The following is a 25,471-nucleotide window of genomic DNA, read 5'->3' on the forward strand; positions in this document are numbered from 1 at the left end:
ACACACACACACACACACACACACACACACACACACACACACACACACACACACACATTTCGTTTCATCTTATAACAATTGTATAATAATTCGGTTAAGATATTTCTAATCTTATATTTCTTTCTTTGACTGCGTAGAAAAACTTTACGAAACCGAAAGTCTCTAGTGGATTCTCACGAAAGGCGAAAGTCTCGAAGGCATTCCACAGGTAATTCACCCCTGTCAATGTCTCTGAATCCACGGCTGAGCCCACGACTGAATCATACTCTGGGTGTGAGTACGCTGAATAACACTTTGAATTCGAACCTACCAGATGATGACGACGAATCAAGTAGTTCTCAAAGTTCTCAGGGTCATCTAGGTGAAGTTCAGCTCAATGGTAGTTACAAAGAGAATAAAGGTAATCATTTCTTTCTTTTTTTCGATAATTGAGTTTTTAATTTAAATCAATTATGTGTTTATACCAGAAAGAAAAGTTTTATACGCGATGGAAAAAAAGTCTAACTTATATTTTGAGAAAATTTGCTCATCTTTAATCTGTAATAAATTTAATTTGTATATAAAACGCGTTAAGATATACGTAAGTGATTCGCTTTAATGGAGAAAATATTATTTCGTGTTTTAGTGGATGTTGGTGTTACACCAGCGCTGAGACGACGAAGAGAACGCGCGGAGAGACAGAGGAGCTTCATTAGAGAGCAACAAGAGGCTACTGCAAACCTGAGAGCTTCGCTTGGTCATACCGATGATCAGGAAAGTGAGTACTTAAAGTTCACTTAAAATGCTCTACATGAATATTTTTTTATTATTCTTAAACCTAATTTATTTTATTTCCAAATAAATCTCCGATTATCACTAATAAAATTATCACTAATGCGATTCACATTTTTATAAAAGAAAAATCTTATTATCGTTTAATTTTATAATTTGTATATTTATTTAGAAATGAATAGACTAAAACTATGTATGTATGTGTGTTAGAAAGGGAATATACATACAATTTTTTACAAAATATATCCATTTTGTGAAGTAGGTGGATTTAATAAAATAAATTTTTTAATTTCTTACCATATACATTTTTTTTTAACAATTTGCATCTCTGGAAGATATTCTATCGTTACAATAAATATTTTTAATCTTTTGCTGTTAAAGGTCAGTTCGCAACAAACAATCTACGATATACAAACGGTATCTCTTATGAGAGGAACGCTGATTCTCCTTCGAACAAGTTGTCAAGAACGAACAGCAGAAAAGACTTGACGCCCTTGATGAATGCCGCGAACAAGCTCGACTCGGAGGAGAAGAAACCATGGTACGGCAAAAGTCCCAACGAAGGTGTCGAGTACAACGAGAGTAATCACACCGACGAAGACGAAGATCGTCGAGTGGTTCTCCAGCTTAAGAGGGAAGGAACTGTCAAGGATCTCACTCAGAAGTTGGCAGCACAGAATCTTATACCTAGCAGCCCTGTGGAGGAGAAAGTTTCCAGGTAATTTCGGGAAAGGGGCTGCCTTTACTTCAAATGCATGCTACTCAATTGATTTATCCTCTTGTATCTTGTTTCTATATTTGTATTTGCGAAATTTTAGAATACAAAATTTTTATTAAACAGATATTATAAGAATATAGAAAAGTCTTAAAGTTTATTAAATTCTGAAAAAGTGTTTGCTAATTTATATCAATATTTTTAAACATTGGAAATTGTGTTGTCTTTGGAAACTAAAAATAACAACTATAAAATACTGTCAATTTTCACTTATTATTATTTACAAAATATTAACTTGCTGTATATAACAGCTTGTTCCTTGTAACTATTTTTCTCGGTTAATTTAATCTGCATTTTACTAAAGTCAAATATGAAATGTAATGTGTCTGAACGCAAAAATCAGTTTAATGTTTATTACAAATAAAAGTGGAAAGTAGCATATAAGAATAGCGCGAGATATTGACAACAATGATACTAGAAAGCTGGAAAAGTCGTATGAACTTTGTACCTTAGTCGAAAATTCTACCGAGTTAATTTTACACGGGATACTGCAAGAGTACAACGTTTCATATAAAAGTTACTTCTTCGTCGGATACGAAACTTTCTACAGATCGAAAGAAACCTTATCTTTTGTATTTTGTCATCAGATAATCTTTAAAAATATATTAACTAGATGGTTGATAAATAATATTACTATAAAATGAATGTTATTTTAAATATTATAATGTGATATTGATAAATTAAATTATCAGGAAGACAAACTTTATTGGAACTTTATTGGCTTTCGAAATAATCAAATTATATAATGATACATATACTGTACATACATTTAATTGAAATAATTCTAATTTTTGGTATTATAAATGCATAAAAGTTTATTATTATATTGTCAAAACTATCAGAATTAAATGTAGAGATTATTCTGTGTTTAACAAAATTTAAAGCTGCAGTAATTATATTACATTGAGTTTAATTCTTGTACATAACAATTAAATAACATAATTAAAGTAATTCAGAAATTCAATATTGAAAAATAATATGATAATTAAATCGATAATCACATGTGTCATTAATGTGTATGAGTGTGTTTTATTTGATTTTAATAGCTTATCTAAATGTAAATGCTCGTTTCTTGTTTATTATTTTTTATTCTGTAAAATATGCTATTGTAATTAGTAATTGTTATATAAAATATATAATTTGGATTTTTATGCATGTTTTTAGGATAGGAGATATGAGTGGATTGATCTCGAAAGCAAAAGAAGGTCTAGCGAAGTCGAAGTCAAAAGCGGACGTACTAAAGTCGCCAACCAGCGATAATTTGCCGAAACTGCAGGAAACGAAGAAATCAGAGAATGAATTGCACTGGGAAGAACTTGTAAAAAAACTGAAGAGACCATTGGCACTTTGCGACTTGGATTTCACTGATCTAAATTCCGAAGATGAGATCGATGTGCTGGGATCTGCTAATGTGACGAATGGAATGCCACCACCGCCACCACCGATGGCACCTCCAAATGGAGATGTTTCGGCACCTCCGCCACCGCCGTTGGGGGCGAGATTGCCACCGCCCCTTCCTCAGGGTCCTCCGCTGCCATTCGGTATCAATTTGAAGATGTCGAGGCCACCACTAACTAACGAAACCAGTAACACGCCAAAGAATCCGCCATCGTTACTCGCGAAGAAGAGCAAGAAGACGGTGAAGCTGTTCTGGAAGGAAGTACGAGACGATCCCAACATTCTTGCACGACTCGACAAACACAAGATGATCTGGGACGAACTAACACCTGTGGCCGTCGACACACAAAAGCTCGAACATCTTTTCGAGAGTCGCGCTAAGGATCTTATCACTAAGGTGAGTGGTCTCATGTATGATTTCTTTCACGCAGATCGTGTTGTTTTCATTATACAAATGCAACAAACCGCGAATTTCACCGTTTCGAAGGGACGATTGAAGAGAACATAAAAGCAATGCGTTTAAACGAGATCTATCGTCGACTACCTTTCGCAGTGTACATTGAAATTTTATACGATATTCTTCAAAATTTTTAACGAGGTAAAGATAGAAGTTATAAAAAGATAGAAGAATATTTTGCTATGTTATTTATTTAATTTTATTTGATGTGTCTTCTTTAAATGAACTTTACTTATCGTCAAGATAGTAATGATTATTACGGCTGGTTACACTAACAATAAGTTACATTTGAAAAAATTCTTGAAGGCAGATTAATAATGATTTTTAATGGTGATTTTTAAAAAATTATAATTATAATTTTCAATTCATTTTTATTTAGTAATTCGTATTGATTTGCTTGTAGTAATAATTTTTTTGTGATTCGTTAATTTTGTAACAATATGAGAAGCGAATATCCGAATTTTATTTATGCAAGATTGTTACAACGACTTTTTCATGGAACTAAAATTCCAAAATTCCACAAAGCATATACCCATAATCTTGTGTACATACACACCTCTGTTGATCTAGCAGGTTAGGGTTGCAACGTTTAAAGGGGATAACATCTTTCTATCGCGACTGCTTGATTACTTTTAATAGAAATACTCAAAAATATTAGGAAAAAATTATCATTTATTTATAATTAATAACGTAATTGTAAATTGACATAATTATAAAGTGGCAAAAAGAAAATTTTTTATTTTTTTTCATTGGTCGAAGTGTAAAACAATTACATTCAATTTTCCAATTGCAATTTTAAAATTGCAATTATTTTAAAAAAGAAAATATTAGATTATTATTTCTTTTAATATTTTAAAAACAATAATTAGAAATTCAGAACAAGACTAATGAGAGTTTAACGCTGTTGTAAGAGCGAAGAATTAGGAGATGAAGATAATATTCAGATGTTAGCAGTAATCTTCATTGTATCGAACGTTTCGGCTCACTTTGGAGTCATCTTCAGCGAAAAAGTAAAAATATAATACATCGTTGAAAGTAAGTCACTTGCAGATTGACAGAAATGCAGTAATCAATACGCTCAATGGGAAACAAAGCAGTTCATAAACATTGATTCACAATTTTCATAAGATACAAATTAAAGCAAGTCGTTTCTCAGATTAATATTGTGTCAGTTCATCTTGACACATCGTTTGAAATCGACAATTTCACGACTTTAATTTATATCTTATGAAAATTGTGAATCAATGTTTGTGAACTTCTTTGTTTCTCGTTGAGCGTATTGATTACTGCATTTCTATCAATTTGCGAATGATTTACTTTCAACGATATATTATATTTCTACTTTTTCGCTGAAGATGACTCCAAAGTGAGCCGAAACATTCAATACAATTAATGAAGATAATCGCCAACACCTATTAGTATTATTGTCTTCATCTCCTATCTCTTCGCTCTTACATCAGCGTTAAACTCTCATCAGCCTTCTGAATTTTAAAATAATATTAAATATTAATTAATATTAAAAGTATAATATAAAATATAAAAAATATTTTATATTACATAAATATATAAATATATAAATAAACTCTCAATCTTAAAAACAATAATTAGGTTTTTAAGATTGAAAGTCCTTATTTATATATATATGTAATTGTTTTTATATTTTATATTATACTTTTAATATTAATTAATATTTAATATTATTTTGAGTTACCAAAGATAAAGTATAAATATTATATTGTAGTACGTTAATCAATTTCACAAATGTGTGACCGAATTAATAAAATCTTGCTAATTTTATTAATTTATTTGATCTGAAATATATTTATAATTTAGTAATTATTTTTTTATTAGATGAAACTAATAATATATTAATTAACTATTTTCTGATTCTGCTTCTTTTTACATTAATCTTTTTGAATTTATCCCTTTTTTAATGCTTTACAAATATAAATAGCTTTTGGAATGGACTTAAAAATAAATAAGATATAAAATATCATAACATTAAAATATATTTAAAGATCTTGCGTTTCGCGGGTTTTCTCCGTGTCTAAATCCATTCTTGGAATGCAACGTTTCGTGAAATGTTGCTGCTCCCTGATGAAGTGAACTGCAAGGTTCACGAAACGTTGACATTCCAAGAATGAATCTGGACACGGAGAAAACTCACGAAACTCATAATCTTTATATAGAAAGCACCCGTGGAAGTCTCAAGAATATTAAAATATATTGTACGTATTTAACTTAACTACTACGTAATTAACTTTTATAAAGTTTTTCTATCTTTCTTTTATAATTAAATTTATATAATTTAAAAAATAAATAAAATTTAATCTTGTTATATAAGTTTGTATATAAGTTTTTGGTTTATGACTTTAATTTATGATTTCTTTTGAATACATTTTCTAAAACTATAATATATGATCATTCATAGCAATTTTACATCTGATGAGAAAATATAAGTTAGAGAGAAAATATATATGATGACGTATACTGCTGATTATTCTATCACACATAGATAAAATATAGTCACTATATGTATAATTTACAAAACGATTTTGCACATAAACACACACGCGCGCGCACGTGTCAGAAAACTATAAAAATTTTTTACTAGCATTGTACCAAAGCATTGCAATCGAGTAGAGAATATCGTCATTAATTACCGCAGTAATTACACAGCGCGGTATATTGGTTTCCTCTCACCTGTGTATTTCACGTCTGTGCGCAACTAAATCGCAGCAAGAGATATTGCACAGTAGAGAGACTGCAACTGGGTTGCACGTATTTTTCGAGCGTTACTGAAAGCTGCCGCATTATTTCTCCGTTCCAGTTGTTTCCGACACAAGCTCTTTCTCACCCTTTGAATTCGCTTAGCACACCGATAATTACAGTCAACCTACGCCTATAAAAAATAACGAAAAAATAGCCGCGTGCCAAAGAATTATAAATCTTTAGCAATGAAACAAGGATAAACGGAGCAAAATTATAAAAGGAAAATTTGCCTTCGACGCAAATGATATTGTGCACAATTGCACTTGATTTTGTAATATCGTAAATTAGGATTATATAAAGCCGCATGTTCCAAATTAATAGAAAAAAAGTCAGACAAATGCTACACAAACTGTATCATAAGGAATTGTACAGAAAACTTGATGAGATCAATTTAAGTAAGAAATGATATAATAGTAACAATAAAAACTTTAATTTGTCATATTTACTTATAGAAAAGGCGAAATTAATTTTTTCGTGATAATGGAAAATAAATATTTTTAAATATCAAATTAAGAATTTATGACACATTATTTCGAATTTAATTAAATTTGTTATATTTCATCTCAAGGATTTTTATTGTATTTTTACTTTTATTTCTAATTACTATTACTAATTTTTTCTTGAGAAAATAAGGATTTTTCATAAATTTTAAAAATTAATTTTTTTACATTATATTGAAATTCGATATATAATTTATTTCATACAAAGATATTAAGATTAGATATCAATGTTCATTAAAATTAAATCGATATCTTGATTTAGAAATAATAAGCTATGCTATTCAAACCATTTTATGATTCTTATTTTGTACATATAACTTGTATACGAATTTTATTATGATTTTATGTCTTTAATATTATTTTCATATGAACAAGTTAAATGACATTTATGTTTTTATATCTTTCTCCTTATATAAAAATAGTAGGTATCAAAATTGATAAAATTTTATTAATGTTTATAGAATAGTATATGATAGACATATATCTCTTCTATTCTATTACATAGAAGAATATGAAATAAGAGACTTACTTTAAAGTAAAGTTTAATTCTTATTAACTTTCACTTAGTTTTATGTTCGGCCACATATGTATAGTTATCGAATAAGCGCTGTATAACGTCGGCTAATTTAATAACGTAGTTAACCGTATCATGTGAGAATAACGGTTATGATAACGATCATGAATAACGATTATAGCGGTTGGATAGTAGTAAGGGTGATAGTAATGGTGGTTTACTGAAATACGACTAATTATCTTCTTGTATTCTTGGCAATGTTGTTGGTGCTCGCACGAAAAAATATGAACGAAATGGCATGCTGGAATTTTACAGGAGGTGAGTCTTAATTCTTTAACTTTCGGCGTTGTTTTAGTGATCGTTAATATAAATGCATGCGTTCTAAATGCGTTCATTTACAAATACTGGTCCGATCGATTTCATGCTGACACTGATGCACTAATTGATAAAAATTTTGCTGAAGGTATTTCTTTCTTCAAGAAGACTGCTTCATATACTTTATAAATCGCTGTTGTAAGCTCTCTTGCGGTTGTTATTTTACTGTACTGTGCTGGAATTTTTTTACTATAATTGATCAATTTATTAAGGATCATTAATAAAGAACGTTTCTTCTAATGTTGTTATGACAATACCAATATTAATTATATTAATAATTACAATCTTTTGCTTTTATTTCATTATTATATTGACTTTAATAGCAAATAAATTATTTTGTCAGTGACTAAAACGAATTTTACATTATCTATATTGTTTTAAAAATCTAATAAAAGTTTTTATCTCGTATTTTTTTTATTCTTAGATGATTTTTATTAAACTGATTTATAATTTAATAGATTAAATGTACAACTGGCAAAATAACAAATTCCAAATTTTAATATCTACTTCGCTCAATATAAATTTAAAAATTTTAAAATATAAAACGTTTTATTTTTCAATATACTTTTATTTGAGATATTATTTTAAATTACCTGCTTTATACAATATGTATAATACGTTATAACATATTAGTATTATAATACACTTTTTAATTTTAATTTTTATTTGTATTTATTCTACCTAAACGTTTGCATAATTTATTTGCATTGGACATTATGCACATATATTTTTTTTAAATAAATGAGTGTAAGCTTATAAAGGATAATTTTATGATTTTATCATGTGACATTTATTACGTCTATTGCAAAGTATTTGGAGAACTGTTACCTATAGCGAGATAATTTCGAGGAACATTCAACGTCGTCCGTATATGTATATATCTCCACTTGCAATCAAAAGAGGAGAACGGCTTTATTCCATTTTAGTGGTGTATTTTCAATATATCCTGACGCTACGTTTTCATCTGTGTAACGTTCGAATGTTTGGTAGTTTTTGATGTGTTTTTATGTGTTTTTATAGCGGAGTATTTTTGTTGCACGGTAAAAGGTACTAATCGTTCCGCAATAACTCCAAGTGCTATAGAGTATATATAATGAAGAAAACATCGAAGTTATATCACGCGTGTTTCAAATGTTTTGATATAATCGAAATTTTTTTGTTTGTTGTTGGCAAACAGAAACAGCAGGAGATGAACAAGAACAAGGAAATTATTGTGCTAAATCATAAAAGATCAAACGCCATTAACATTGGTATGACAAAACTGCCACCGCCAAGGTCCATCAAGACTGCGATTTTGAAAATGGATGCTACAATCATGAATAGAGAGGGTATCGAGGTAAGAATATGGCTGTTTTATTTTTTATTTTTTTCAATTTCTATTTCTTACAGCATTCAAAAACTGCTAAAAAATTAGGAAATATTTCTTATATTTTTACATGCAATGCAGATTTTGGAAAGAAAAACGCGAATGTATACAATGTATTTTGACAGTTTTTAATATTTTTTGAATTAAGTGAAAATTATTCAAAAATTCTTTCAGATTAATTGTTATTATTTTTCACTCTTTATTCATTTAAATTGTATGTCTATTTAAATTATATTTTTAATTGATTTTTCAACTTTTGCATGAATTATGTCGATGCTGCTTTAATTTACTGGCTAATAGAAAGCTTTGAAAAATTTTAACTTTCTGTTGATGATCAATCCTAAAATTTAGTTCAAATACACTTATGTATTCTAGTTTCGAGTTTATTCTAATTTTTCTAATTTTGGATTGACTTCTTTTTTTCATTTATTTCCCTCTTTGTTTCAAAATTCTCTCAATAGAAACTGCTAACAATGCTACCTACTAAGGAAGAAAAATCCAGGATACAAGAGGCACAGGCTGCCAATCCTGACCTTCCCTTAGGATCGGCCGAACAGTTCCTTCTAACTTTGACCTCCATTTCGGAATTGCCAGCAAGACTAAAGCTGTGGGCATTCAAGCTAGACTTCGAAAATTCCGAGAAAGTAAGTCTTAATATTATATTATTATGTATTTCTTAGTGAACATACTATTTAACAGTAAACTTTTTAAATTTTTGTTTTTTAATTGTTGGTTTTGTACATAAAAACTATTTGCAAAAAAATAGGAGAATTTACTACTCTAATGTCGATAATTTATAAGCGTTTTTTTAAGGAAAATTTAATTAAGGAAATTTTAATTTGATTACATCTTAATTAATAATATAAAGTAATATAAAATAAGTTGACATAATAAAAAATGTCAACTTATTAATAGAGATAGTATTTATAATTTCAACTTTTTTTAGAAGATAACATAAATTTTTTCTTTTATTTTTTTCTAAATAAAAAACTTAATTTTAATCTCTTGCTTTATACCTTAATTTATGATCGCGCGTGTCACTGTCAGAGACAAGATCGTTTGCACATCAAACAGTATCTAATAATACACTTAATTTTCCTTTACTGATCTTCTAAGAACCAATGATATCAGGATAAAATTTTAAAGTAATAATTTGAAAATATTAATTTTTTACAAATGTTCAATAATAATATTTAATATTATTTCTAATAATATATAATATAATTTCATTAATTTTTTGTGAATATGTGTATATTTTTACATAAACTTTATCATATAATAAAACAGAAAGACAAGATAATAGAAAAGTGGAGCTTTTAAGAGTTTGTAAATATAATTTTGTTAACAATTCAGAATAATTTTTTCCATGAATCCGATTCGTAATTTCAATTTGAAGTTATATAATTGTTGAATACTACTTTAATACATAATAATAATACATAATAATTAATTTAGCTTTTTATATTTCTTCTTTTCTTCTTTTCCCTTTGATTTCGCGCGTGGATTTCTTCGCGATTATCAAGGAACAATGGAAAGGAATGTCAGCAATGTAGGAGAGGAAGTCGATAGGTAGAAGAGCATTCTCGACGTATTTCTTCAACGACAAAATGGCGAATTCCGATATTGTACTCGAAGAGAGGTCACTCGATGACCTAACTTTCTTGGCATTGTTCGACTGTAACTGAAGCGTGAAATAGTTCGTGCCGGGAAATGCCGCGAATCATTTTGTATGCGAATCCACTTGTATGCTTGCAATATGCGTCAGTTCTCAGTCAAATCGATTAATTCAAAAATACATGCAAAGGAATATCGATTAATCGAGTTAATAAAAAAAATATTTAAATCCGAATTATTACATAGATAATAATGAACAAAAAATTGTGGTTTTAAATTCAAATGTTGAGTTTAAAATTGAAATAGTCATACTTTGCTATTCTGATTTTACGCTTTTAATTATATAAATTCTAGAGACCTAATTAGAGTCAAGAAACAGCCACTTTAATCAATCCGCATATTTTAGCAATTATTGGGAGAGAGAGAGAGAGAGAGAGAGAGAGAGAGAGAGAGAAGAGAAGAAAAGATCAAATAAGAAAAACAAAAGAATAATAAATATATGTCTTTCTTTTCGCGTTTGATAAAACTAGAAATCTTGCATACGAAATGCAGCTTATGTCCATTTTAATTAGACTTTAATTGGAATGTCTCTATGGTAGATTTGATATTATATGAACTTGAAAAAAAAATTTTAAACATACGCAAATTACAAAAATATTTGTATAAAAATGGTTCTCATTCTAGTGTTTTCGCTTTTAATTAAAACATAATAATCCATGACTTAATGGTTTTTTTCAATTCTCATGCAACTATGAGATACATGTTTATAAAAATCAATAATACAAATTATGAGTTTCGCGAGAAAAATGGGACGATTTTTGTAATTTCTAGGAAATCGCAGATCCTTTAATGGATTTGAAACAGGGTATGGAGACCTTACGAGTGAATAAAACGTTCCGTGGGATTCTAAGCACACTCCTTTCGATCGGGATATTCCTCAACGGAAATGAGGTAGGTATTGAATGCCAGCCAAATGATATCCACTTAATTCGTCTGTCCCGAGATTGTAACAATTCAAAACCTGATAATATCGATTTCTAACTACTAGTTGGATAGGATATCTTTCATATTACTTGACTGACAGCCACATTTTTTCAAAAACAATCTCGATTTAATACGGAGTTTTGCTACAATCACGGTCCACTATTTATCCTCGGAATTTTCGGAAGTTTTGATGGAATATCCACTGTATTAAAAAAGTTCTATTCTAATGTATTTTTCAACAACTAGATTTGCATCAGATTAATTTTCGAGCAACGCAATTATTTCATAGAAATTTCTCTATCGTATAACATAAAAAATCTATAAATAAATCTAAATATTTACGAGCGTTAAAATGAGACGCGCTATTTTTCGGAACGTCGTGTCACGACGTGAAGACTTCATCCTTTTTCAGGTGAAGGGCTTTCAACTAGAATACCTCGTCAAAGTACCTGAAGTGAAGGATACGGTTCACAAACACTCGTTGCTTCATCATCTTTGCCACATGGTGATGGAGAAGTTTCCGGATTCTACAGACCTCTATTCCGAGGTAAGAACCATATCAATTAGTACGATCAAAACTAGAGAGAACTTTGCTTTGTCGTGATATCGCGATTGTACTATTGTATATTTATGAAATGGAGACTGAGTTCACGTTTCAGAGAGCTCTCTGAAATTTTTTTGTTTTTACGATTTTATTTTATTCTATCACACAATCGGTTTTCTTCTCCATATTTTGTTGAATTTTTGGATACATGATATTAAAGATTAATGTAATGTAACTTTAAAAAAAATAGATTAAAAGATAAAAATTGGATTAAAATAGAAACAATATGTTGCAATTATAATTTTCATATAATTTACGCGAATACAACATTTTAATTACATAAATATACGATTCATTTGATTTAAAATGATTTTTATTGAAGAAATAAAAATAAAATAAAGAAAGAAGTAAATACTTTTATGTATCTTTTTCAGATAAATTTTAAACTATGTTTCTTTTTATATCTTTTTATATAGTTCTTGAAGACAATTGGAATAGTTTTCTCGACAATGCCAACGCGGTTTTGTTTTCAGATTGGTGCGGTAACGAGAGCTTCGAAAATCGATTTCGATGAGTTGGCGGCGAACATCGCGAAACTCGAGAGCGAGTGCAAAGCGTCTTGGGACCATCTCAAGCTCATTGCGAAGCACGATGGTTCTACGATGATGAAGGTCAAGTGAGTATAATTCCTGCCGAGTTTCTTAGCTCCCGAACCAATTTTCGAGATTCTCTCTCTCGTTCTGCTTTCCTATGAGTCTTTCTAAGTGTTTGTGTTTAAGAAGTTTCAAGTGGCTTCGATAAATTCGGGATAGTTTTTTTTTCAGCGAAACTGGCTGCTATCCAAGTGGAGCTTTCATTAATTACCGAACGAACATTTTTTCCTTCCATGAGTCTTTCCCTTCGTTCCTTCTGTAATCATTCACGCTACACTTGCATTCTCTCAATAAACTTATATTTTTTTATTTTTTATGATATTTTAATTAGTTTTTATTCTTTAAATGCTTTACGCTTTTCACATATTTAAAAAAAATTAAATAAGTCAAAGATATTTTTTAGCAACAAGAATAACATGTATGCATACGATACATACTATATTTTTCTAGTCAATATTTTTTTATTGAATTATTTTATTAGTAAAAAATTGTTAAAAGTTTTATTTGATATATTTCACAGTTACTTGCTGAAACATATATTTTTCTAAAAAATACATTGTTTTATTTTTATAACGCAGGATGTCTGATTTCCTTGCTGATTGTGCTGAAAGGATAATCGTCTTAGGCATCGTTCACAGACGTATCATAAACCGTTTCCGCAAATTCATTTTGTGGTTGGGTATACCACTGCACAGGATACAAGATACAAAACCAAACGAGTTTTGTAGGATTGTGTCCGAATTTGCTCTGGAGTACAGAACCACTAGGGAACGAGTGATACAGCAGCTTGAAAAGAAAGCCAATCATCGAGAACGCAATAAGACCAGAGGGAAGATGATAACAGAGGTAAGTCATTTTTGTTTTATATCTTTCGTTGAAAACCATCATAGCGAATTTCATCGACTAAAATATATTTATACTGAGTTGGATTAGCTTACATAATATTAATCGTAAATATTAATTAGCGTAGAGTGTTAAATTTTTTCTCTTTGATTTTTATTCATTTGTTATTTTGTTATATTGATATTAGAATATAAAGTTGTTTTTTAAATTTCATTTATATTTGAATAAAGCTATTTAATTTCTTTTTACTTTTACAATATATTATTTTCATAAAATTTTTCATGTATCTTTTACAAGTTTAAAATCTTGATGTTCTTATTACAGGTCGGTAAGTTTCGTACAAAAGAGGATCGAGCGGACGCGGAACTCAGACAACTACTTGGCAGTGACATTTCAGATGTCGAGAGTATCCACGGCACTTTACCATGGAGAAGACAGAAGAAAGACGGTAAGTTTTGTCAGATCTTTTTCATATGATTTTTTTGTACATGCTCCTAGATGTTTCTTCTTCTTCTGTTTTAGCGATTCCTTGCATTGGTTAATTTTATCTTTATTATAATAAATTTTATTTAGTAAACAATATCTTATATAATATCTGTATAATATCTCATTTTACACAATTCACAGTAATAAGCAATTCATGTTAAAAACGAATTGTTTAAAATGCACAGCATTGTTGCTGTAAAATTTTATGTTTTAATTTATGAATTAAGTAAGAATCACAAGTTGAGTGTTCTCATTTTCGCGATTGAACGAACGAGATATTATCACTTTAATATAACTGCGGTTTTCTAGCCTTGCTTTTAACTTGCGCGAAAATAACGCACTCTAAAGGACGACGGCTATGTCGGCTGTTCCACTGCGGATAAGAACAAAGTGCGAGAATTTCTCTTCATCTCCGTAATGTTCTAGCTCGGTGGTGGCAGCGACGCGCGCGAGATAAATGTCGCCCTTAAGCAGCGACTCTTGCAGGCAAGATTTAAGGATAGCGCCGGGTCATTTGATGACATTACCGGAAAATGAGAAGTAAATGCGTTGCCGTCTTTGTGATTATACGATGCATTCGCGGACATACAGTTCTTCTCTCCTTCCTCCGTGTCCTTAGTCGAATGTGAAATTTACCGACTCGCATAAGTCACCATTCGTTATCTTTATTGCTTTTGCACGAGGATATTCGTACAAGTTTCTCTTTTATGCGACTCGGAATTTTCTTGCCCAAAATTCACGATGATGTTCGAGATTGCGTACATCCACTATACCGTTAAGCCGTAAATGTAACTTGGCAGTAAGTAGCATTATCATTCAGTTGCGAAGCGTTAAGGTAGGATGCCTTCAACGGTGTTGCTTCATAAATTCGGTATTCATGAGAGAAAAATTTCAACTTGAGTAGAATTTTGTTTTACTCACTCTTTATTGCGCTTTACGCGCGCTACATAAGATGATAACTTTGCCTCAAGAGGGCAGAATGTAAAAGTAGTTAACTTCCAGAGGGAATATTCGAAGCGACGTGAATATTATTCGAGTCGGCGCGAAAAAGTATCGCGTAAATAACAGCCTCTAAGAAATTTATTCTTTGAATTTGTTCGAAAGAATTCTATTGGACTCGATGTTATAAGTTTTATCGTAACATTGTTCACAAACTTGTTATCTTTCGTAATTTTTTCTTGCCAATTTTCTTTTTCTATGAAAGTCTCTACGAACTGCTATTGTATTTATTTTTTATATGAATAAATATTCAATGAATAGAATTAGCGAGTCAATATTTTTTTACCTTAAGAAGAATATTTCAAATTGGTTTACTTTTAAAATTAATTACTTTAATTATTTAGATCTTCATAATTATTTGTAATAAGTACTTTAATTATTTGTAATAAGTAATTATTTGTAATAATAATCAGAAAATTCAATTTAATTATTTGTTAAAGATCCACGTTACAATGATTACAGATTAAGATGATACAAAATTAATATGTTTATAAATAAATGTACTTTTACTTTGAAATTATTGGAAACTCTACTCATTCTGTAGTTAATTGAATATTTGAAATATTATGATTCTATTTCATTGCGATGAATACTATAATAAAATAATTTCATAGTAACACGAAAAGCTATTTATTTAAAAAAACGAAGATTCATTGTTATTATATGTACAATCAAATCTACGGCAAAGCCGTATCTTGAAAAAAGATCTAGCAGAAACGACTGGCATATCCTGGATCTTGTAAGACTGATATTACGTTGTAACTGTGGATCATCTCTTTCTTGGGGAAACGTGGAATTTTTATTCCCGCTTTCGCGCAGAGGGGGATACGCGGAGGATTGGGCCAACTCAAGGAACCAAGTGGTTGGTGCCCATCCGGCTCGTAAACTCAACCACCCACGTGCGTTACCATGGCTGCGGCCATCATAACTTTTCTCTCTTTTATTCCCTTGTATGCCACGACATAAAGTATCTAAACGTCCCGTCTAAGTCGTGCTGGCGTTTTCAGTCGGATATGATAGCCCTCCAATTCCACAGCTGGAAAAGTCTCGCAAGTTGTACGACAAGGATCGTGGACGATACGCGATAATTTATTTTAACAATTTGCTGAGTAATATTAATATTATGAACATATTAGATACAATTAATCGTTATACGCAATTGTTAACTTTATTCTTGTTTCTTTCATTTTACTTCCATTTATAGCATTCTACTAAACAAATTCTACTAAACAAAATTTAGTAACTAATTATTGCAAGAAGTATGAAATTTCTTAAACTTTTCTGAATAAAAATATTATAAATATTCATACTTTTTAAAAAAATTAACTTTTTTATATTTACAAAAAAAATGGATTGAACATTATTAAAAATTGTAAAAAAGTTTTTAAAGTAATATTAATGGTGACGAAACTTTTATTTTTCACAATTTTTTAAATAAAAATAGAGAGTTGTAATATTAAAAAATTGAAATAAATCAAAATAAATAATAAATATAAAACGGGAATATTACATTTACATAGCTATTCAATTATTAAACGCAACTTTATGATTGTATATTGTTTTGATCAAGTATATTTTAATAATTAACGTTAAGTAAAGTAATTATATAATTTCTTGACTTACTTTTAATCAGAAATTTATTGCATTATTCCTCAATTGCAATGAGTACGTTAAGTAGGACATATTATCAGAGCCTGCAGATCAGATTAACGAACAGGAAGCCATTTGAAAGCGTTTAACATTCCTTATGGTAGAGCAACCACGAAAATGAATTGTCTAGATTGATCTGCGGTCGTCAAAGAACGCGTAATTGGCGAGATTTAAAGATCTCTTCCTTCCTCTTTTCGTTTCATTCATGAAAATTCTATTACCACCCTCTCATCCTCTTTCTACTTCTCTTTTTTCACAATCTTTGTATCAAGAGTGTATAGAACTGTATCTATGATAGCTTTTCTGGGACGAGTTTGAAAGAAGCTCTAGAAGAAATTCTGTGTATTTGACAGTTTCGAAGTTTCTAGCCCTGCGGACTAGATGTGGTGATTGTAAGAAATGAAATAGTGAGACGATGTGGAAGAAAAATCTTGTAGACACGCGATATTCTACAAAGGATTTCTTTACTTAGACATTGTCTTTACTTTTTACATTGTCTTTACTTTTCCTTTTTGAATATATTTTCCATGAATAAATAGAAAAATGTATCTTATAATTGTAGAAATTGTGCTCAGTTGAACATAATAATTGAAATCAGCATTAACAATTTGCATTGTCATCTAGCTTTTTTCTCTAAATAAATTTTTAGAAATAAATACAAATTTACTTTATAAATAGAAAAATTTTGTTCTTATAACAAATTGGATTATGAATTTAAATTTATTAATGATTTATACACGGAAAAAATTTTACATTAAATTTTAATATACAATTTTAAATTACACTTTACTATGTCTTGTATTTTTGATAGATGATTTGATCATCACAACAATGATTCCGACATAACTTTTATTATGGTAATACTAATCTTTATCCTATAAATAAAGTAATTTTTGTTAAAGCCAGTGCTTAAGCCATATTCTAACATAAAACAATTAATTTTTACTATGATACGCAAACAAAATTTGCTAAGTATATATTTTTTACTTATCTTTGCAATACTAACTTTTATTCAACAACAAGTTTTGATTTTATAATAAAAAATTTTTATTCTGAAAAAATTACGTTGCATTATTATTAAAAAAAAATAGCTATAATATTTAAACTTATGATTGTCATGATAGTCCGCAGTTTCTACAACATAGTAATTTTAAATATAAAATTTTATCTAATTTGTTAATATGTGCAATATTATATTTATAAATAATACAGAGCTACGCAACTTGATTATAAATAATACAGAGATACGCTACTTTGAAAATAAAGCTATTACAAAAAAAATTTAGAATGTATTCATAGAGCAATAGAAGATATTATTATGTTCTAGGACGTATAATTTCACTGGGTCCGGTACTCAGGGATGAAAGCACCAATGGTAACTTAGCTGATGGCGTTGACGAATTATTGGAATCTCTGGTGAAAACTGCAACAAAAACGCCAGCCACTAGAACCACGCCACGTGAACGCAAGAGGACCAGACACGCCGATCGTAAGTCTTGTAAGTGTGATCCCAGCACCATGCACCCAGATTCTCCTTTCCTATCATTATCGATCGATCTTTGGTCGAGAAATTGATTATCAATCGATAATTTATTACATTCCTAAATTATAGCATATCTGTGTATGGACACAACGTAAATATTTCATCGGGAAATTCGCCAATTTTTAAATTACATTACATAATTAATTAAAGAGCGACATTAAAGACTTTAAAAGAAGCAAATCATCAATCAAGATACATGTAATATTATTAATAAATGTAATCTACAATATTAAGGACTCTCGATAATTCTGCATAACAATAAAAAAAAGAAAAAAAAGCGGTGAAAATTAGTGTGTGGAATAATAACAAACTCTTCAATAATTTAATAAATTAGACAATATAATAAACTGGACATTTTAACTCACTTTTGAGCCCTCAATAGGTAATTAATAATAAATTTAAACTGGAGTAACTGCATCAAATTCGTATCTTTTCTTTGCATATTTTTTTGTGCATTATGCGCATTATCGTGGATGAGAAAAATTATATTAGTAAAAGTGATGATGTACCTATTTCCATATGTTAATTTTTATTTTATAATAACTGAGTATTATTTTAATATCGTATAAAATAAATTAGAGAGAAGAAATGAAAAAAAGAGAGAAAGAGAAAAAGAAAGATAAAGGGAAGAAAAAAGAGTACATTTTGTTACATATAATGAAACAAAAATTTATAAGTAGCGTGAAAATTTGCCATTAAAGTTTTATTGGTAACAGAAGGTACTGGGCGTTAACCGCAGAATTTTCCAATAGCTTCTAACGCCACGAGAGTCTTGAATTATTCGGTGTGAAGTATACATTATTGATAACCGTTGGTCCACAGATAGAACTATGAGGCTACCAAAGTCGATCGATAAACGAGAAGTTTGGAGCTGTCGGCGTCGACGCCCTAGATCGAACATGCGATCGTACGCGTGTCGTCGATTCTATCTTATACTTTCCATGCACTTTATTAGCATCACAGCTTATCTTTACTTTAATGCCCGTGCTCATTTATGCTATCTCAACTGCTATTATTACAACTGATCGAAATTTAATAATAATGTCTTATATACGATTTTATTCTTTGGGCTAAGATGATTCAGATGGTGCTTCAAAGCGTAGATGTGGAAATAACATAAAATTATAAATATAAATGATAATAACGTTTAATTATGACAATATATATAAAGCATATAATATGACGAGAAAAAAAATATTTGTATTTAATATATATATATATATATAAAGTTTATATATATAATATTAACGTTTATCTAAAATTTCAAGTACGTATTTTTTAATTTTTAATTTTGAAAGTATTTTCTTTTAAAATCTTATATATTATAAAGGTATATTTTTTATTCAATCTGGTTAAAAGACACAATAATAGGAAACTTTTAAATATTTAAATAATTTAATTAAAATAAAGTGTCAAAGTAAAGTCTTGTTAAAATAAAATTTATATGGAAAACTTAAAAAGTTTTATAAAATTTGTTATCTATTCAGAAATTAATAAGCTAAAATTCTTTAATTTTCAATATTATAGACATTTGATTAAAATTTTACCGAGAAAAAATAAAATTATCGTTGAAAAAAGTCTTCTAAAGAAAACGTTTTTAAAGTTTAATATGAATCTCACGAAACGTTGTACAAAGTGAAGAAATATAAATAATGCGCAAAATTTCGATGTAATTCTTACCAAACGTAAAAAAAATTTTGCCAGAAAATGCAGTGATTAGAACAGAATGTATGCGAACATAATTGGAAATCTGGTAACGGAAAATGCAGCAGCCTGATATCGAGATAGAATGTAATGCATAATGTGAGTAAATTGTGGCGTTTTTCCGTTTCTATTTTGCCGGGCCAGTGATCGATCTCAGCAGGAAGTTGAAATAATCCTTTACTGGACCGATAGCGCGTAAATCTCGCCATAATCCGATCACGAGTGGCTTGGCCAATCTTTCCTCTCGCGATACTTATGATAAGCCGGTTCAGTACGCGTCCGAGCGCGTCGAGCACGTAGCCCTGTTCCACTATTATTCAGAGGAAAACGGTGTATTTAGCTTTAAGCGATTTATACTTCACTATAAATATAAATAATTTTCTGTACTAGAATTTCGAATTTTTCATATTTATATAATACTATTATTCATTAAATAATTTATAATAAGAATGTATTGCATTACGTACTTTTTAACAAAACTAAAAAATTATGAAGAATTACAGATTAATCTCTATTACATTTAAAAGTATATAATACAAAAAGTTTGACGGTGATTTAAAATTTGAATAAAAAACGATTTCAATAATGATTTCATAAACATATATGTTTTTAAAAAATAATTAACGTAAATGAGAAAATTATTTATCTCATAATTATAGTATTAATATTAAATATGAATATTGATCTTATTGAACTGTTTCGTATATAACATTTATTTGTATACGGAAAATATAAATTTTCAATTCTAGTTACTTTTTACAGAGATTCATCTTTATAGTTTTAGATTTATAATAAATATTTAAAAATTCTTTATTGTTGTTAAAATTTTGAAGGAATCTTAATAAATTAGTAAGATTACCAAAATACTGTATTTTGTAAAATGCAATCTGTCACGTAATATAGTAAATTCAAAAGTGCGTATATAAAATTTGAGATAAATTAAAAAGTAACTGTAAAGAGATATCACTTATCGCTACGATAGCATGTTCGGCCTAACTTTCCAAAGATATTTCTTAGGGGTGGAGAGTCTATCCTGCTTTCCTTCTTCATCTTGTCCCGATCCATTCTTTGTTCAATTATCCTTCTCTAATCAAATCACGGAATCTACGGTGATGGTCTTATTTTACCTTCATGTTTAATGATCTAAGAGGTAGATTCAAAGATTATTTCTAACAACTTGGGCACGCTCCTATAACTTAATTTTAGTTAAGATTAGCGGCAAAGCTTGTTAACGGGGTGGCCTAGCGTTCTTGCGTCTCTTTTCTTTCTGTCTGACAGTGAAGCGATCGCGCACCCGAGAGAACAACACCACGCCGGAAGGGTATCAACCCTGATGGACCAGGGTTTACGTGATTTCTGCGATTAAGGTTCGGTGCTTTTTAAGTTTCCTCTTTATGGTCCTTTTCTTTTATCCAACATGACATGATTGTTTGCATAATTTCAAAACATATTGTTTTCTAATATATAATGTATTGATTTTGTGGCATGTTTATTAGCAAAATTGTTAATTACTAAAACGAATTGATGGTACTTAATGAACACTACATATTTCACTCTTTATAAATTTATTTAATTTACAAATTTAGTTTGAAAGCGCATATACATATATTATATCTTATTTAAAATTACATCCTAATGAAAATCGCAAAATAGTTAAAATTACATAAAATTTAATTTTATTTGATGTCAGGATGCTGTTATGTTAATATTAATTTATATTTTTTGGTTTGGTTGCAATCATTAAAAAAAAATTGTATCATTACTAATTCGATATCAAATTAATTTGGTATTAATATAAATAAATATTAATACAAATAGTATTATATCAACTTTTATGAAAACATATTCTGATCACGCCTTGGATTAAACTATATGAATTATATCAAAATATATGTAAATAAAAACGAATTAATATCTTTAACAAATACTAATTAAATTTGCACATTTTTTTATTCAAATCGATAGTCATATAATAATTGTTTCCTCTGTGAAAAGTATTAGGGAATATAAATTACGACTTCTCGCGGAAAGCCAAAAGCTATTCGGAAACTTTGAGACTTTGCTTTTGGATAACCGAATACATTAGGATCGTGCGCTTTGAACTTCATGCAATTTTAGTCTCCTATAATATGCGTAAGTGAGGCTAAATTGCCCTCGTTTGAGAGGGGTGGAGGAGTAAGTAAAAAGTTTACTTTCTAAATAGAGTTGGGATGTCTAAGTTTCTCGACTTAATAGAGACTTACGCAACGCGGGTGTCCCTCTTGCATGCGAACTTCCGACGTTTGGTATAAACCCGCACGCTTTTCATCTATTAGCATTTAAAGCTCGATACGAATGTTCTTACCACTCGTATGCATATATGAATGCATGCATATTTATAAATATAATCCTTAGCAATTTTGATTATATCTCATCAAAATATAAACTTCTATGGAAATCGTGCAATCTTAATCTACTTTATATTTGTAATCATGCTCAAATTTATTGTATCTCGATATAACGTGCATAAATTAATGATTATGTTTAATTCTATTTTTTTTATCTTAAGAATGTAGCTCTGGAATATTTGTGATTATTAGTTATTATGCAATTTCTTTCATAGAAAAGGATATAAATTAAATTGATTTCTGAAAGCTTTTAAAGGATATTGATAGAAAAGACATTTAATGTACAAATATTGTATAAAACATAGATATAAAATCATTTTTAAAAATGGTATTTCTTGAGTACAAGTATCAGTGACAAGAGTTTAATATAAGATTGTCAAAAACAATAAATAAATGCATTCATTTTTAATGTTTTGCACATGTTGAATTTTTTTGGCATTATGTGAAGAATATTGGTGTTTGACTTGCAAGAAGTATCTGTTTCCGCTAGGATATCCGTATATCAATTTGCTCAACATTCATGGTTCCTAAATTATTGATGCGAAATGCTTGGATTGGCATCGAATGATTTATCAATGTGCGATCGTTTGAGCATAAACTATGATTTTGATTACCATGCTAACATCACGTTGAACATAAACCGCCAATCTGTGGCTCGATATTTCGTATTATGGTAATTGCTTAACGTATTGCCGAAATGAGCATTTAAAATTGAAAGACAAAAACTACAATTATAATTTAAACAATTTTTTTAAATAATTCTTTAATAAAAAATTATTTATTTAAATTACTTATTAAAATATATACAATATTCTCCTTTTTAATTCAAACATATTTCTGTATTGAAATTTAACATTTAATATTTAATGTTTAATTAAATTTATATTATTTAACGAAATTTAATATATTATTAAATTCAACATTTGCTAATTTAGAAAATATTAAAATTACAATAATTTTTTTATAAAGAAAATTCAAAAACCATGCAATAATGAGATATTGTAAAAAAATTAATACGTGCGCGGTATTCATTTGCAATTAAAAAACAATATAATATTAAATACATTTGTAATATATATTTTTCTACAATCTCGTTCTAATTTAATATATCATTTTCAATGACTAATTATCATGACAATCTAGCACTGGCAATCTATTATAATGTAATAATAATATATAATATTATATCATAATCACATTTACTCATACAATGGAAACTCGGTGTCATTATAAATTCGCTCAAAAGCTGGGAAAGATAGATAAAAGCTGTGAGAGATCTGGTCGCAGCAAAATCGGTTTACATTCTATTAACAACGCGTTAACAGCACGACGCGTAGGTTGCTTGTATTCATGTATGTACCATCCGTGCGCTACGTGTAACAGCAAATAATCAGCCCGCGGACTTCATGTTTGTAAAGTCGCCAGAGCACGAGCGATTTAACTGAACAACATTAAATTGAAACGCCTCGCGGCACGAAACTCTATCGATTCGCAATAACAAATGGGAAAAAAGGAGGCTGAGAATTATTACCCGTTTATATATGGTCGTTTATAAAAAATTAAAATTTAAGACAGCAGATTAACAACTTGAATTTATATGATAGAAAGCAAAAAATGTTGCATTTATGAATATTTTAGTAATTTACGCAGAGATTGCTGTTTATAACGCTGAGAAATATTTCATATGTGAATTTCCATGATGACATGTTCACTATTTACAACCTACACAGTCTTGCGAAAAATTATTAATGCATAAATATTCCTATTAAAATTGTTAAAAGAGTATTTATCTCAGTTATTCTAATTTTTAACTACGACAAACGGATATAAATATTTAAACTTAAAGTGTCATTACTTTTTACCGTGAGAAAAAGGATTTATTCTTTTGTCCATTTACTCTGTGCTTTTGCAAACACAAATGCGTTAGTTATGAGGATAACGAGAAAGATCAAAAGAATAGCGGGTAATTATCGAAGAAAGAAAATATACGTATAATGTTAGTAGTTTGTGATCGAGAATCCTTTGTTATACGATATTATAGATGAAAGAAAATATAACATTATCGATATCGAGGGTCTTTAGCGATGTATTATCTCCGAGTAGGTACTTTACATCACATTTATTGTGGTCATTCATGTTATCGATTCCACGTTTACAAATCGTAATGAAACCGTAATTACCGGACAATGCGCTAATTTGTCATTGACTTTAATAAGCAGAATTAAGTAGTGAGTATCGAATAATTCGAAATAGTTAAAATAATTGGTCTTTTTTGTATTTTGTAATTTCTTTCGTACACTTTCTTATTTTTAATTAATTTTAAAATATTTCAGAAAATAAAATTGAAAATATTTTAGAAAATAAAAATAAAAAACTTTTATACTAAATCAGTTGTCATAATTAAAATCTTAAATTAAATTAACAGGACAAATCTATTTTTTTCATGATATAATATTTGTAAAAATAATTTATAGAAACTTAAATTTTACAAATTGGAGAAAAATAAAGGGAGTATTAAATTTTACAAAAAAATAAACGAAATATTACTTTTCTACTTTTCTATCAACTTCTATATAACTTTAAAGAATAATATTTAAAAAAATTGATATTTCTCTCTTTTTCATCAAAAGAAACTTTTGTATTGCATGTCACATTGCATTTTTTTATCTTGATAAAAATTTTTAATGAATACATTTATTTAATTTTTGCTTTTCAATTTATAAAATCAAAATTGTACAAATATTACATCTTTACACATACTGCTACTGTATTTGTCTCAGTATCATTTTGGAGGAGAAATTTCAAATGGATTGCAGTAATTACCTATATCCACCAACAACCGTTGGCTTTCATAGTTGTATTCCGAACAGTTTGTTTGCTATTGGACATATCGGCAAACCATCACGTCGAATAATCTACACACAAAGCAGCAAATTAACTCTCGGTTAATTATTTACGTGATCGAAATAGTGCGACATGTGTAACAGAATTCCGATATATATATATATATATATATATATATATATATATATATATATATATTGTATATATATATATTATATATATCTNTNTATATGTATATTATATATATATAATAATAATTAATTATTTATTATTAGTTACTTTATTTACTTTA

General features: G+C 29.0%; 1 protein-coding gene across 1 annotated transcript in view; it reads left to right on the forward strand.

The window, feature by feature from the left end:
• Positions 1-19,269, forward strand: part of LOC105627377 — a 150,110-nt gene extending 130,841 nt beyond the window's left edge. The window contains exons 17-29 of the mRNA XM_012208659.1: positions 138-400; positions 626-757; positions 1,153-1,489; positions 2,711-3,341; positions 8,740-8,898; positions 9,390-9,572; positions 11,374-11,493; positions 11,939-12,073; positions 12,604-12,746; positions 13,302-13,569; positions 13,891-14,014; positions 18,029-18,199; positions 19,067-19,269. Coding sequence (XP_012064049.1) covers positions 138-400; positions 626-757; positions 1,153-1,489; positions 2,711-3,341; positions 8,740-8,898; positions 9,390-9,572; positions 11,374-11,493; positions 11,939-12,073; positions 12,604-12,746; positions 13,302-13,569; positions 13,891-14,014; positions 18,029-18,199; positions 19,067-19,269 — 2,869 coding nt within the window. The remainder of the gene's footprint in view (positions 1-137; positions 401-625; positions 758-1,152; positions 1,490-2,710; positions 3,342-8,739; positions 8,899-9,389; positions 9,573-11,373; positions 11,494-11,938; positions 12,074-12,603; positions 12,747-13,301; positions 13,570-13,890; positions 14,015-18,028; positions 18,200-19,066) is intronic.
• The last annotated feature ends 6,202 nt before the right edge of the window (positions 19,270-25,471 follow it).

This window comes from Atta cephalotes (genome assembly GCF_000143395.1).
Source record: "Atta cephalotes unplaced genomic scaffold scaffold00008, whole genome shotgun sequence".
In the NCBI taxonomy this organism is placed as follows: Eukaryota; Metazoa; Arthropoda; class Insecta; order Hymenoptera; family Formicidae; genus Atta; species Atta cephalotes.